General features: G+C 41.2%; 2 protein-coding genes across 4 annotated transcripts in view; one reads left to right on the top strand and one right to left on the bottom strand.

The window, feature by feature from the left end:
- Positions 1 to 413, bottom strand: part of LOC132955346 (rho GTPase-activating protein 23-like) — a 73,939-nt gene extending 73,526 nt beyond the window's left edge. Inside the window, exon 1 of the mRNA XM_061028169.1 lies at positions 16 to 413. Coding sequence (XP_060884152.1) covers positions 16 to 24 — 9 coding nt within the window. The 5' untranslated portion in view covers positions 25 to 413. The remainder of the gene's footprint in view (positions 1 to 15) is intronic.
- A 4,364-nt stretch (positions 414 to 4,777) lies between these two features.
- On the top strand, positions 4,778 to 12,136 carry LOC132955387 (zinc finger protein 182-like). 3 transcript variants are annotated; one of them, XM_061028235.1, is made up of 3 exons: positions 4,778 to 5,029; positions 6,921 to 7,231; positions 8,377 to 12,136. In XM_061028235.1, exons 2-3 carry the CDS (start codon positions 7,045 to 7,047, stop codon positions 9,525 to 9,527), a joined length of 1,338 nt encoding a protein of 445 aa, XP_060884218.1. In that variant the 5' UTR covers positions 4,778 to 5,029; positions 6,921 to 7,044; the 3' UTR covers positions 9,528 to 12,136. The 3 variants fall into 3 exon arrangements, with proteins under 3 accessions (XP_060884218.1, XP_060884217.1, XP_060884216.1); XM_061028234.1 differs by having other exon boundaries at positions 6,894 to 7,231; XM_061028233.1 differs by having other exon boundaries at positions 6,838 to 7,231.
- The last annotated feature ends 4,065 nt before the right edge of the window (positions 12,137 to 16,201 follow it).

The following is a 16,201-nucleotide window of genomic DNA, read 5'->3' as shown; positions in this document are numbered from 1 at the left end:
TTGGTGTCTCCTCACCTGGGCCATGGTCTTCAGCAGGACTTCAGCTGGATCCTGGTCCTCAGCATGGCTTGTGAAACCTCAGGTTGTTTCTCAGTAGACGATGTTTGGGTTCTGCTGATGGGGGAAGTTCACTTCACACACACCTCCTCCTCCTCCTCCTCTTCTGTGACAGCACCGTCCTCCGAAGCTCTCGCTCTTGGAAATAACGTGCTCCTCCTCTTCTTATTCTTCCCCTCTTTCCCTGGATACTGCCTGCCTCCTCTCCTCTGAATATGTCTGAGGGAGCTTGTACCCCCTTTACTCCCGTCCTCCACGCGTCTGTCCTCCCTGCTTCAGGATCTCGTCGGTTGTAATCTGGGCTCACACACACACACACACACACACACTCTCTGCCTCTCCTTTTCCTCCTGCTCTCGCTTGCTCTCCTCTCAGCTGCTCCCCCTCCTCCACCTTCCTTTTAAAACCTTCCTGCTTTTTCCCTCCCTCACTGTACACGGCATTAGTGAGAGACATGCAGAGGGGAGGGGGGAGGAATCAGAGGGATTGAGTGTGTGTGTGTGTCTGTGTGTGTGTATGTGTGTACCATGTGTCCTGACGGTGTAGTAGGATTCCCCCAGCAGCTGTCGCACTCATTCCTCCACAGTGCTTCACTATAAGCTTCATACACTTCCATTGATGTTCTGTGTTGTTAAACTATTAATGGAGCAGGGATATATAAAGTAGTCATTCCTGTATACAAATATATAAGAAATAAAACATTTATTGACATGAAGTGCAGGTCCCACCCTGACGAGGCGAGGGAATACAAATTGAAGATTTGGGAGCAAGAACAGACAAAATTAAAGGTCTTTTTTCAACATGTGTAAATAAGACTCAGAGCTCCCCAAAACATGTGTGTGAAGTTTCTACTTCTAAATCCACTCTGATCCTATATTTGATCATGCCTATAAACCCCTCTATTTCAGCCCTGCTCAGAACAGGCTGTTTCTGTGTCTGTACCTTTAAATGCAAATGAGCTGTGTCTGACCACGCCCCCTCTCTGGAAGGGCTTGGGTGTCTCGGGCTTTCTCGCTCCATGCCCTATTGTATACAGTGAGAAGGCAGACTCAGAGGGCAGAACAAACAACTAGCTGTGGGAGTGTCACCCACCTGGGGGAGGGGTTACTTCCCCGTAAATTCACAGACTGGGACCCCGATATTTAAAAAAAAGGGCTTGTAATGACCATGACTGGGCGACAGGGCGGATATGTGCTGTTATATTTCTATCAGATAGCAACCTCTGGTGTCAAAACATGAAGCCAATGTAGAAGTGCAAAAAAAACTGCAGTTCCTTGAGTGCCCACTTGAAGCGTGCTGTAAAAGTCCTCAAGGTCACATACACACCCGTGTTAAAATGGCAACCTTTGTGGAAATAAACATGTTTGCAGCCTGGTACAAAAAAGGAATTTGGTCTGAACTGGCATATTGGGTTTGATTTTTGTGTAAGGGTTATGCAGAATAAGATCAGACTGATCTAACTGACAGGTGGGCACATTGTAGCTGTTTGTCAGGAAGCTTAAGACCCGCCTCAGCTCCACCTCTCTGTCTCTTACTCGGTTGACTAAAGTATGGTTGAGACTGCATTTTCAATATGGTGACTGGCATCGTTGGGGGGGGTTTCAAAACTGCATAAACCTACAAGATGAGACGTCTTTCAATCTGTTGTTGAGACACGCTACACGCTGAAATACACACGTGCACAAACAGCATCGAATGGACATGCACTAACAGAGAGATGTCAGAGTTAGGGGGTGAAGGGTTAAAAGAGTGCCCAAGCAGTTTGGAGTACGGTGCCTTGCTCCAGGGCACCTCCGCCGTTCTTAGGAAGTGAACTCGCAGCTCTCCAGCAACCAGCCCGACTTCAAGACTCGGTCCGGAATGAGACTTGTGACAGCGATCCTCCAGTTCCCAACTCAAGTCCCTACAGAGGGAGATGATACTGACACCCCAACAGAAAACAAGACAAACATCAATCACACTAGCTAATCAAACTTTTAATGATTAACATATTATAATTACTTACAGTGTGATAGCCAAAATAAAAGAAAATCTGTACAAAAAAAAGAAAAATCTGATGTTTTAAAGCAATAAGTTGTTGGTTTCATGATCTGATGCATTATTAATGCATGAACAAACACAAGTGACAGAAATCACAGAATATTTACACATTAGACATTTACACAAACCTTGTTATTCAATAGTAACACAAAAGAAAAACACAATCACACACACACACACACACACACACACACACACACACACACACACACACACACACACACACACCCGGAGTCATTCCATCCTTGAGGAATGAGGAAAAGGACATCCTGTGGTGCTTCCCCTGAGCTGTATAGCTGGAAACTCCCACAACAACAGGAACGGTCAGGTTGTACCGCCTCAGCGTCCCAACACTGCTCCACACTCAACAATCGCTCTTACTGCTCCAGTTTGAACGACACTTCACTGCCTGCAGGCAAGTGGCTGGACACTATACATCAGAGTTATATAATGAATTCTATAATTATGATACTACTATGTCTTCTTTTCATTTTGGACTTGACGACACGTTATTGTGATTATAAGCATGAACACAAGAAAACGGCAGTCCTGTGCAGCACCACAGTCAATAATAATTAGATTTAAACATTTATACATTGTGAATTAAATATATCTGAAGCTACGTGCGTATAAAAGCTGTGCAGGACTTTAAAAAATAGGTAATATACTTTTAAACAGAGATCTTTGTTGAAATGAAGCGGTCCAGCTTAAAGGCACAAGTGAATAAATAAGTGAATGGAAAACTAACCAATTTTATCACATTAAAGTCAGGGTTGGTAATTTTCTCCAGGTGCACTTTTTTAGATTTTTGTTGAAATTGTCTTTAGGTCCTGACAGACATTAATAACTCATGTGCTCTGAAAAAGAAAACAAAGAGAATCCGTCATCTGTAGCAGTTTGTAAGTCTGTAAAAACTTTGACCAATGTCTGCCACGAGGTACCAATCTGATGAACCAATCATGCCTCCCTGTCTCCCTGCTCGCTCTCTAACCCATACATGCACTAGCCCACACTCAAAGCATGAGCCGAGGTCCGCTTTTGGACCAATGGTGGTTGTGCGAGGGCCGTGGCTTTTGAGGCTTCTGAGTCTGCCTGAAGAGGGCATGGATTGTCTACCATGTTGTTTATGATGCTGAACACTAGAGCCCTGAAAAGATTTAAAAGTTTGCGTTACATATTTTTTCTGCTATCTAACTGCTGAGGTGTGCTCGAGATAGGGTGTGAAAATAGTGCTCGGGACAGAAACTATGAAAGGTGAACAGCACCGCCTGCTGTACAACACTCGTTCATGCAACTAGAGCAACCAAACTGATTACAGAAAACATTTTATACCTTCTGAATCAAAAGAGCAACTCATTCATTATGAAAAGATATGGTCTGTGCAATGCAGCTCCAGCATTTAGAGTTAATTTTCACCTCTCTCAATCGCGACAAGTAAAACAAAGAGCTCAAATTTATTTTCATTCTGCTGACTGCCACAGAAGTTCCCAAGTGCTCTAACAATTTCTGTTACAAGAAGAAGAAGAAGAAGAAGAAGAAGAAGAAGAAGAAGAAGAAGAAGAAGAAGAAATAAATGTGCATGAATGGATTAGTTGATAATGATTGACACATAGCAGCCTCTGCCATCAGTACATGTGTGAATGGGTAGGTGTGACATGCAGTTTTCTGACTACTCAAAGCACTATACAAGCTCAAGTCCATTTTACATTTACCTTAAATTCAGTTAGGCGATATAATCAGATCATATTATAATAATATTGAAGGCAAAACCTACCAAAACAATCAGTTTCTTTGTTCTGTTTTTTTTTTTCCTTTTGGATATTTTGTCATAAAATATTATCACCTTGATTTCTTGGTTAAAAATCATAAAAAATCTAAAAAAGGTCACAATGACATGGTAGGCTATTAGATTAGATTGGATTACATTGTATTGCCATTTGCACAGGTGCAGGAGAGGACAGGTACATTGGAGGATTTTTTTTTTTTTTTTGGTTGCATTTCTACTAAAGTCATCTCCACAGCATAAAAATAGAAGCGCAATATAAAGATAAGAGAGCAGAAAAATAAATAAACTGTCATCACAAGTACACAGGACATATAAACTTTACAAATAAGTGTACACTTTTTTTTAACTATAAAGGGAAACACTACAACAAAATACATATGTTTATTTGACGCAAATAATGCTCTTTAATATAATAAATATAAAACATGTTTAATTTATTAAAGTGTTGTGTGTCATCCTACAGTTCAATTTAGAGCAGCGGTGGGCAACTGGCGGCCCGGGGTCCACATGCGGCCCCCATCAACCCTCAACGTGGCCCTCAGGTCAATTTTTACATATCAATTAATTGGAAACATGAAGAAAACATGACTAAATCTGCCATGAAATCATGAAAACCAGAAATATGTCCATAATAATATTTGATCACTGGTATATGTTGAGTTAAATTTGAGACCTAATTGACTGTAGTCGTTTTTCTAAACTACAATTTGGCCCTCTGGCAGTGAGAATTAATTGAATGTGGCCCTTGCTGTGAACGAAGTTGCCCATCCCTGATTTAGAGTATAACTGTGATGTATGTTGTCGTGGGCTCAGCACGCGGAGCTGTACTTACTCAGGTTGAACAGCAGGAGGCGGTAACGTTTTCGGAACATTGAATAACAGCCGTAGAAGAAGACGCTGGTCAACAGCTATATTTTTAGCATTATTTTAATGTTTTCTGGACCCTGGACGTGATTGAACGGAAATGTATCCTGTTAGCTGTGAAGCTTTTAATGTTTAAACCACCGGCTTCACCTCCGAAAGATAAAAAATAGTTCACAGCGTTTGTTTGTTCTTTTTGTTCGCAGTTTGTTTTTCATACAGCTGCTGCATTAAGCTAGCTAGCCCTGCTAAGCTAACATATTTAAGAGCTACACTGAATCAAAGGTAAGTTTAAAACTCTAATATCCTTTTGTTGTTATCTAATACATACCAACATGACGATGTTTAACCTAACCAGTTAGCTTTACTTTATATCTGACAAGAGAAGTACTGACTTTAGTACTCCACAACTTTTATAAAGGTTCAAAGTTCCTCTTCTTTCGTTTATTTATGTATATAATTCATTTTCAAAGTGCACAACAACAACAACAACAACAACAACAACAACACAAAATAAACAAGACAAAGCAAAACGATAATGACAGGACATCACCTACACAAAGACTCTGTAACACACATTAAAAAGAGATCAACATTATTCTGGTCCACATTTTGTTTTTCGTAAAAGAAAGAAGAAGAAGGGGGGTGGAAAAGGTTTCATAAAACAAACAAACAAACAGGAGAAGGGAATAATTATTTAATGAAATCTGTTTTATGAAGATGGGATTCACACTAAAAGGTAATCCATCCCTCTTTAGTAAATATGTCATTAATGAACTAAGACTGGTTGCCAAATGAAAAACAAACGTGTTGTTCCCCTTTTAGTAGCAGAGAGGCTTTCCATTGGTGAAACCTCCTATAGTTCTCTGTACCGCTGTATTTTCACTTTCACTGCAGAAGTTAGTGTTGTAGGCAAGACTGCACTAACCAAGACCAAGACCAGAGTGATCCAGAGACCAGAGTGATCCCAAGACCAGAGTGATCCAGACTGAGACAAGACCAAGACATTTAGGGTTCGAGGCCGAGACAAGAACAAGACCATATATATCAATCAGAAATCATCACCTTGTGTTTAGCAGTCGTGTCACTCACTTAGAACGTCAACGGGGGATAAAAAAACAAACTACAAATGAGTTGAAGTTATTCCTTCTTTTAGAAAGGAGCGTTTTCCTCACAGTAATGACTTGGAAAAATAGCATTTCAGTGGTGGCCTTGACCAGTCTTGATTTAAAATCCAGAGCCCGCCCAGTCTGAGACCGAGACAAGACCTTAAAAAATGTTGGTCTCAAGACCAGTCTTAGATCAAGACCAATTTGAGAACTACAACCCTAGCAGCGTTGTTAGCGCGCCTCACATAAACTAACACATGTAAAAAGAAAAGCGCCCCTGTGACAACTTGTCTATTCCACTAAATGAACCGCCTGCTCTGAGTGCCGTCTGCTTTACGTTCAGCCATTAAGACGCACGACATACAAGTACAGCAACACCACTTAGACAAACCACACAGAAATACACAAACACAGTGTCAAGATCAGATTTAAATCAAGAAAATTCATCAGCCGACTTAAAAAAAAAAAAGTAGCGGTTAACAAGAACATTGTCAAAAGTAAGATATTTGTCTTTCAAGTGAAGAAGAGTAAAAGTGATATGTTTCCTGCAAAAAATAATACTCAAGAAAAGATACTCAAAATGTACTTAAGTACAGTAAGCAAGTAAATTGACTGTGTCACTGTTCAGCACTTCTTTTGAGTACATGCGTGTAGTTATATCTTTATTTAGCCTGAACAGTTTCAGAAAGTTCTGTCCTCAAATGTTGTTTCATTTGTCTGGGTCCAAAAATGAGAGTTCTTAAATCCCATTGATGATTTAATGTAGAACAAGATACTTTGAAGCGTATTTATCGAAATTAATGTCAATAAATATTTAGTCAATAAGTTACTCATCAAAATCATTTAAAGCAACTCATCTTAAAAGAACTGCTTTTCCTGCATAAAAAATGTTTAAAATTAGCTGAGTTTTAGCAAATGTGTTTTGATCTGAAAGAACAGGAAGAAAGCAAGCCAAATATTAATAGTTGTTCTTATCTTATTCAGATCTCCATTTCATCCTCCTGGTTCTTGTGACTGAGTCAGAAATCTTCTCCTGCCAGCTCTACAACATGACGGTGTGTTTGCAGACATGCCGGCCAGGGCACGGCGGGATCTGAGGTCACAAAAAGTTCAAAAAGGAACTGTGGAAATATCAGGAGTGACGTGGAGGCATCAGTCACATCCTCTGATTCTGAGCTGTGTTGTGGAGCTATGATGAGGACAGCCAAGATGGATCTGCTGAGAGCTCTGGTCAGCGAGCGTTTGTCTGCGGCTGCCCAAGAGATCTTCAAGATCGTGGAGAGAACAATCATCGAGTATGAAGAGGAGATGTCGTGTTCCAAGTGGGTGGTGGACAGAGACCGCAGACTGATGGATGTCTCCAAGGCACATAGTGAAGGTCAGTTTATCACAAGTTCACAATCTGAGACCTGGCTAATATGTGATCACACACACACACACACACACACACACACACACACACACACACATATATACACATACACATTAACAGTAAATACTTAATGGCCAAGTCTTTCCGCCAAAACAAACAAAAAGACCCTTCAATCGATCACTTCCGGGTCACTTCCTGCATTTGGTACATTCTCTTTCCGTTCTGTCGTTTGTAAATATGTTTGGGGATTTATACAATTGTTTCAAAACACTTGTAGATTCTTGTGAATTTTTTTTTTTTTTTTGTAAACATTTTTTTTTTTTTACAAAATGTAAATTTGTCTCACATTTTGTAAACGTGTTTCCCACTTTGTAATTTTGTTTTGCACTTTCCAGCCACCGTACCAAAAGCCATTGCACACTGAGTCTGTTTTTTTCGTCTGAAATTGATGCACGTTAGAAAAGGAATATGATCTCATGTGTTGTCAATCACGTTTGCACACTGACTCCAAAACTTTTGTCCGTCTTTTTTTTTGTGTTCTAATGTGTGGTTCCAGTATAGAGAACATTATACTCCGGACCACTGACATCATGAAATACACCTGGGATCGATGGAGATAATACTGCAGCTCTTTATCAACAGGAAAACCTCAAACTCTCGCTTATGTCTTTATATGTGGACGGACCCTGTTGTTTTTTTTTTCAAGGAGTGAAAGAACCACTAACCACTCATCTTCACTGCTTGATCACTCTGTGTGATGAGAACCCTGACTGTGAATTTTCATAATTATAGAAAAATAACGCAGTGGACTCAGTGTGCAAAGGCCTTAACACGAAACACTTAAACACTCTGAACACATTCTTCAAGCAATTAATGGAAATAAGTAAGAACAAAAAATAGCACCCTAGCACCTTCTGATGGCCCCCAGGGGTTGGGACCCCCACTTTGTAAAACTCTGCTTTATACAATAACTCCTAAGGTTATATATTGAAAATCACTTTTACATTTTTAAAATCTTTGAATTTGTATTAATCGATTAATTCAATTGATCGCCCTGCCTTGATTTCAGTTAAATTTTAGACATCAGATTTTCTACTTTCTTTCATAAAAAAAAGTGTGCTGAATAAATGTTGCCCTCTCCTCTTCTTCAGGCTCTCTCCAGATGTGTGCCACAGATGTGAAGCTGCAGGCTGGTCAGCAGCAGCAGCAGCCTGCCAGCATAGAGATCAGTGTGTGCTTTAATCCAGAAAACGGCCCAGAATCAACAGGAGACCATCCCAACCTGAGCGACAACCATCCACACTCCTCTCCTGCCAGTGAAAATGACGATCGGCGTGACCATGACATCCTGATGGATGTTGCAGATGACGGCGTTAAGCAGGAGTGTGACATGGACACACATTTTGATACTCTCAAAATGACGAAACCGTTCAAATGTCCTGTTTGCTTCAGTGGGTTTGCTTCCAAAAGGACGATGGTGCGTCACTTCAAAAAGCATCCGGAGGACAGATACTCCTCATACCAGTGCCAATTCTGCCCCTGCTACTTCTTTTGCAAATCTGAATTCATCGTTCACACGAGGACACACCAAGGTGACAATCCTGAGATGTACCGAGAGCAGATGGACCGACTGCTCGCTCACAGAGAGGAACACGCAGAGGAGAAACTAAATCAGTGTCTCAGTGAATCTGACATCAACACAGCTCCTCTTAATATCACTCCTTATGATAAAAGTGAGTTTGATCAGGAGTCTCTGCAGCCGCTGTGTCTTTACCAAATCCAGACCGTCACTGACATCGATAAAGACTCTACAGCTGCTGATCCAGTGACTCACATTAAAACTGAACCCACTGAGTGTGGAGTGTCAGACGGCGCCACGGGTGATTCTCTTCTCCTTTCAGTGAATCAAGGAGAGAACGAGCCGAAACATTTCAACTTAAAAAACATTGTAGAAAAAAGAGCGTCCGAAAAATCCACAGAGCTCGTCGTTCAGTTTGAAGCAGGACGAGCGCAGAAACCCCACAAGTGTCCGTGCTGCTCCAAAAGTTTCTCCCTCAACAAAACATTATTAAGACACTTTAAGATCCACACACACGACAAAGCGTATCAGTGCCAGTTGTGCGGCAGGAAGTTCTGTCAAAAGTCAGACCTGGCCAATCACACGAGGATACACACAGGAGAGAGACCCTATCAGTGCCCTACGTGTCACAAGTCCTTCGTACAGAAAGGAAACCTGAGCGTTCACATGAGGAAACATGCAGATGAGAAACCGTCAGTGCCCAGAGTGCAGCTGCAGCTTTGATCACAAGTCAACGTTAGTGTTTCAAATGCAGAGACACACTGAGAGAAGTTTTCAGCTTTGTCCCAAACCTCAGTTCTTAGTTTTATATTACTGTAAGGACTTCATGTCCATCTTCACAAAATGTCTTTTGAGGGCCTTTCAGATAGGACACGATGTGTGCTGCGCTCGCCGCAGAGCAGAAGGGGAGGGCACACGACCAAAAAGCAACATCACCCGTTGCTAGGTGACCGAAACAATAGTGGTTAAAAAAAGCTACTTTTTGAACGTGTGTAAGTAGAAAGTAGAAAGCTCTGATCTTTCTACTGCTGAGGAGGAGGAGACGAGCAGCACAGAAGGAGAGGGTGTGTGTTCAGGCTCGTCCAGGAGCTGCAGCCACTACACAAGTATGACACATTTCTGCTGCTGCTTTTAAAACAGCTAATACGCCCAAACTGTTGGTCATGTCTTTTCAAACTATTCTCTCCGATGTCCCGGTAGGGACTAGAGCTCAGGAAAGTGGGACACCGTATGCGTTAACCTGATATTCCCTCCAATTGGTAAAATGTTTTTAACTTTGCGCATGAACGGCTACGCTGTGTGTGGCACAACACGTAGACAATAAACGAGCTTGACAGCGGCACACAACTCCCACTGCGTCCTATCTGAAAGGCCTTTTAGTGTTCAACCACGGCTCATTGGGGAAAAGTGAAGCGACATAAAAATCCAGATGGTATCGGTAACCAAAAACATATTTATTTACAAAGCAGTAGGCTACATTTGGTGGCAAAAGATGAGAAAACGAAAAGGCCACAGAGTGCTGTTTGACTTTAAACATGAGGAAAACAGGAGGAGGACTCTAAATGAGAACGTTTGGGAGTTAAGTAATCTTTCTCTGGTCAATTTCCAAGAACAGCTTTTTGAGCAGAACCTACCGTAAAATAAATGCTGCTTATCTTTTGAGTTGGACCAGAACCAATAAAATGTAGCCATAAACATTAAGCTGCTGTTATTTCACATATAACTCAACATGGATACATTTTTGAATCTATATAAAGGTCTAAAAGTTGTGTAATGTTATTTTAAATTTCACAGCTGGAAAAAATGACAAAAAGCAGCAAATTCCAAAAACAGCTGGTGAGTCTGTTTAGTTGTTTCTGAGGTCTCAGTGTTCATCTTCAAAATGCTCTATGTAGGTGTTTAACTCAGATTTAAGTCTTGTCATATTGTTGTGTGTGAAGACAACATGTTCTTGAAACAGTTGGAGACTTATATCAAAGTGACTACCAACTTTTTGTACTTGGAGTCCTTCCTACTGAAATCTCTGAAACGCAGAGCCCCTCAGGACCCGCACAGAAAAAGTGATACATTAGGCCACAAGTATTACTTCAGATAAAGGTCTTCTCATGTTGTCCTGTGTTTATTACATGATGTTCTTGAAGAGGTTGGAGTTGTGTCTTTAAGTGAACTGTAATCTCAGAAAAGGACCCACACAGAAAAAGTGATACATACTGTAAAAACTGGACTTACGTTTTGATAGTTGTTAAATGTCTCTTTTCTGGTATAAACTTAGAACAGACCAGTTCTTATGAAAAGATCTTTGTACAAACTATCCTGTAAGAGTTAAGTTCAGATGTGCGAAACAAATCCTTCTCCAGAGATCTTTGGTGCGCCCTCTTGAGGGGTTCAGAACGCCATGTGGGTAACCATTAATTCATCCAACTGTAAATCAAAGATACCTCAGTGTTGTACAGAACTTTTATTATGAATGAAAGATCGGATTTATTTGTCATGGTTTGTGGTTTTACACGTAAAGAACCAACTAACCCAGAACTTCCACCAGATACGTGTGCATTGCGTGTCCGCTCCGTGCTCCCTCGTTCGTCACCACCTACAGGCTGAGCACAGCCGGACAACTGGAGTGACTTTACAGATTCACTCCCGGCAGCCCGAGATAATACGATCTATGTGGTAAAAAAAACAAAACGTATAAAACCATTTAAAACACACAAACAAACACACATACGGTCATTGTTCTGAACCGTCTAAATGGAGAGTTTTACTCAGAACATAAACCGGATGTTTTAATGATATTCTGACTTCCCGTCGCGCTCGATCTTTTCTGTAGTAAATTGACGCTCTGTGCTCCGGCATTCAGCAAAAATAGAAGCCTTGTGTATCTTCTATGGAGGGCTCCAGACTGCCGGAGCTGAAGACACTTCACCCCTGTTCTAGAGCTGAGTATTGTCCACAAGCTCGCAAATAAATTTAATTTCAATTCTTTGGGTCACGATTGGATTCAATATTTCTTAATATCGATATCTACGCATAGATGAGAGAAATACCCAGATAACTTAAAACTGTATTTAATCGTTGTATAAGTCTTTAATTAACAGAATAAAACATGAAAGTACAGTATGCAGAAGTAGGACGGCGCCCCCACTGGAGTGGGGCGTCATTACAACGGAAATAATCGATCCTAGGATTTCCCTGAATTCATATTGATTTGGGGAAAAATATAACTGCAAAGCTGATTGATGAATCGATATTTTTAACCAGCCCTACCCTGTTCCAATTGCCTGGACGATTGTCTGTTTATCCGTTTATTTAATAAAGTTAGTAGTTTTCTTTAAGTTTGTTGTGCTTTTTTTCTTTTTAAAGACTGTTTGGTTCATATATGTTTCTACCATAGAGTGTAAATATTGAGAGGAAGCCTGAGTGACATCAGCCATCTGTTCCTGCAGGGGGCTCTGGAGGTTCATCAGCAGCAGCCTCCATGCTGGAAATGCTGTCTCAGCTTAACTTCAGTCAACCTAACGACAGACTGAGAGCTGGAGCTGAGGCGGGTTTTAAACCTCTTGATGAACCGTTACATCACTCAGACCTGTGAATCATGTCAGCTACGCGGCTATCTGTGTAGGTTGTCAGTCATCCAGGTCATGGTAAATTCGAAGCTTGATCCAAAGGAAACTGGACTGGTTGAAGATCTTGAGGACGTTTCACCCACAGATAGTTTAGAACTGAAGAAGCCTTTTGGAGGAGAGGTGAAACGTCTTCAAGATCTTCAACCAGTCCAGTTGCCTTTGGATCAAGATTCAAAGTAACTATGGATAACACATCGTTCATGAAATCAAAACGGATGCATTATTTAAAAGCTGTGGTGTGTATGTGACCGGTGTTCCTGTAGCCAGCCTCAAGCGGACACTCAACGAACTGCAGGATTTTGAACTTCATTTTTGAAGACCGGAGTTTGCCGCTTAGTTTCTACCTATAATGTTAGAATCAAAATGCAAACCTCTGTGTCACAGCCTGTTCATAAGGGAAGCTAAATCTGGTTTTGCAATATAAAAATATTGTGATGTTTGCTTGCCTGTTGCTCATGGAAGCAACAGTTGATCAGACTTCAAATGAAAAAGCAAACTTGAAAATTAGAAACTCATTAACAGAAATTATTTATAATTTTTCAGACTATGGGCACATTAGTTGACCCATAAATAAAAATTAATATTCAATCAACCTCTTTGCATTTTAATTTGTTACCTTCCAAGCATGAAAATTATTTTACAGAATTAAGTTTTAAGAAGGAAATGACCGGGGCGCAGATAGCCTAGCAGTTACGCCGTGCCCTATGAAGGAGGCTATAATCCTCCAAGCGGGGGTGGCCCGGGTTTAAGTCCGGCCTGTGGCTCCTTCTCTGTAAGCCGTTCCCCACTCTCTCTCTCTCTCTGGTCCTCTCAATTAAAGGCAAAAAGCCCAAAAATAACTTCTAACGTGCAACAAACACAAAGGGAACCAAGAAATCATTTTCTTCACCAACAAATAAACAAAGTGTACAATATATTTCTTAAAAATTGGAACTAAACGAAAGATAATTGCCAAGTTATGGCTTGTGGCATGCCCCATTATCAAATGAAGAAATTGTGCAATCTTATGAAAATGGACAATCACTCAGCTCAGGATACAATCAAGAAGCTAGAATGTGAGAATGAAAGCCTGAGGGAGGAGAATTCAATGCTGATTGAGCAGAGGCGCAGCAACCCTGAGGAGCCACAAAGCTTCAAGAGTGAGGATGGTCTAGAGGAGAACGGAACCGCAAGGCTAGCTGTCATGGAAGATCGCTGCAAAGAGGTGATCAGTCTCAAAGAAGAAAAGGCGGACCAGAAACTACTAAACTGCAGAAAAAAAAAACATTTTGAAGACGTCATCCTCCTCAAAGACGAGATCGCTGCTTCCAAACTGAAGGAATGTGCGGCGAAGAGTCAGAAGAGAGTGAAACAGCTGGAGGAGGAGCTGGAGAAATCCAAGAGGGAAGTCAACGAAGGCGAAGCCGGGATGGAGGTCGCAATCAACTCTCTTCAGGAAAGCCTGCGCGTTCTGAGGGACGAGAACAGAGCTGTGTTTGAAAAAAGAGAACGGCTGAGAAACGGACGACAGTGAAGACACAAGTGCAGCCTAGACCCTAGAGATGTAAATATTTTGAGTTTGAGTTTAACTTTGATTGGTTGATTTGATCGTCAAACTCGATTTTCTTTTAATATTGTACTTTTTTATGGTAAACACATTATCTTGTAGATTTTATGTATTTTTAAATGTATATTTCATTAAAATTCTTATTGGATATTTTGTATTGTAAATAGTTTTAATTTATTTACATTTTTAAAATGTACTCCTCTGTAAACATTATGCCGGTAAATATCCAGTGTTTCGCGGCCGATGATGACGCTCGTTTGTGTACGTACGAGCACGTGTGACGAGCACGCGAGGGAGAGCGAGCAACAGGTTACTGGTGCAGTTCACCTAACGGCCATGCGGTGTCGCTACAAACGCAGTCTTTTTGAAAGTTACATAAAGCCCCTTTAAGGATCATTGGCTGTTCCTTCAACACCCAGTGACCTCATACATCCCCCCCCCCCGCCCTCCACACATACAGTTGCAATCAAAATTATTCAACCCCATTGCAAATTAGGTTTATTGGCTACATTTACAAACTTTCAGCTGCTTGCAATGAACAAATCAAAAAAGCACAATTTACATAGCTCAACACAACTAATAATATCAGTGGTTTCTCTAAGTTCAACACAAAATGCCACTTTTAATGCCTGCTGCAGTCTCAAAATTATTCAACCCCTTTATGACAAGCATCTTTAGTACTTCGTAGAGCACCCTTTTGCTGTTATGACCTGCTGCAAACGTGATGCGTAGCCAGACACCAGCCTTTGGCAGCGTTCCTGAGGAATCTTAGCCCATTCCTCATGGGCGATTTGCTCCAGTTCTCTAATATTCTTGGGTCTGCAACTGTCTTCTTCATGTCCCACCAGAGATTTTCAATGGGGTTCAAGTCAGGCGACTGTGATGGCCAATCCAGAATCTTCCAGGACTTCTTCTGAAACCAAGCCTTGGTGGACTTTGAGGTATGCTTGGGATCATTGTCCTGTTGGAAGGTCCAACGACGACCAAGTTTCAACTTCCTCACTGATGGCATGACGTTCTCTCCTAGAATTTCATGATATTTTATTGAATCCATCTTTCCCTCTACTCGCTGAAGGCTGCCAGTGCCAGAGGAAGCAAAGCAGCCCCAGAGCATCACCGAGCCCCCGCCATGCTTCACTGTAGGCAGGGTGTTCTTCTCAGCGTATGCTTCATTCTTCCTTCTCCAGACATACCGCTGATCCATATGCCCAAAAAGTTCCACTTTGGTTTCATCGCTCCACAGAATAGAATCCCAAAACTTCTGTGGCTTATTTATATGGTTTTTAGCATATCGGAGCTGGCTTTTTTTGTGCTTTTGGGTCAGTAGTGGTGTACGTCTTGGAGTTCGGGCATGGAGACCTTCAGCATTTAGTATGCGCCTAACTGTGGAAACAGAAACCTCAGTGCCTGCTGCCACCATGTCTTGCTGCAGGTCTTTTGCAGTCACTCGAGGGTTTTTGATCACTTGCCTTCTCAGGAATCTGGTGGCAGCCATTGATAGCTTCCTCTTTCTGCCACGTCCAGGTAGTGTAGCCACAGTTCCTTTAGCTTTAAACTTGCGAACTATGCTTCCAACTGTATCTCTAGGAACATTCAGTGCCTTTGCTATCTTTTTGTGTCCTTTTCCTTGTTTGTGCCAGACAATGATTTCTTCTCTTATCTTTTTGGACAATTCTCTTGATTTAGACATGTTTCTCACATGCAACCAATTGTCACTGTCAACAAACTCCTTGTCAGACCAGGTATTTGATGTGTTTCAAGCACACCTGATGGAACTAATTGAGCCCTTGATTGGTTGCATCAGGTGTGCTTGAAACAACACTCAATTTGCGAATGTGTGCTTTTATGAGGGATTCTATTCAGGGGGTTGGATAATTTTGACACTGCAGTATTCTTTAAAAAGTGGCACTTTGTGTTGAATATGGAGAAACCAATAATAATAATAATTGTCTAAAGCTCTTAAAATTGTTGTTGTTTGGTTTGTTCATTGCAAAGAGCCGAAAGTTTGTAAATTTTGCCAATAACCCTAATTTGCAATGGGGGTTGAATAATTTTGATTGCAACTGTAACACTCTGAACATGAGTTAGAAGAAGAAAAGACTAATTCAGGTCAACCACACATCTCGGAGAATCACATTTATTTCACAAATAAACACATTTCACTGAAAAAAAAGACTTCATCAAGAACATAAAAAAACACAGAAGAATCTAGACAACACATAAGTCAC

This window comes from Labrus mixtus, chromosome 21, assembly GCF_963584025.1.
Source record: "Labrus mixtus chromosome 21, fLabMix1.1, whole genome shotgun sequence".
In the NCBI taxonomy this organism is placed as follows: domain Eukaryota; kingdom Metazoa; phylum Chordata; class Actinopteri; order Labriformes; family Labridae; genus Labrus; species Labrus mixtus.
Note: the sequence above shows the minus strand (reverse complement) of the source record. Positions and strands in the feature narration are given on the sequence as shown.

Bases quoted from the DNA above. Each gene is read 5' to 3' on its own strand.
- LOC132955387 (XM_061028235.1), top strand. From the start codon at position 7,045: ATGATGAGGACAGCCAAGATGGATCTGCTGAGAGCTCTGGTCAGCGAG. The intron at 7,232-8,376 runs GTCAGTTTATCA...CCTCTTCTTCAG, and splicing joins CTCCAAGGCACATAGTGAAG to GCTCTCTCCAGATGTGTGCC.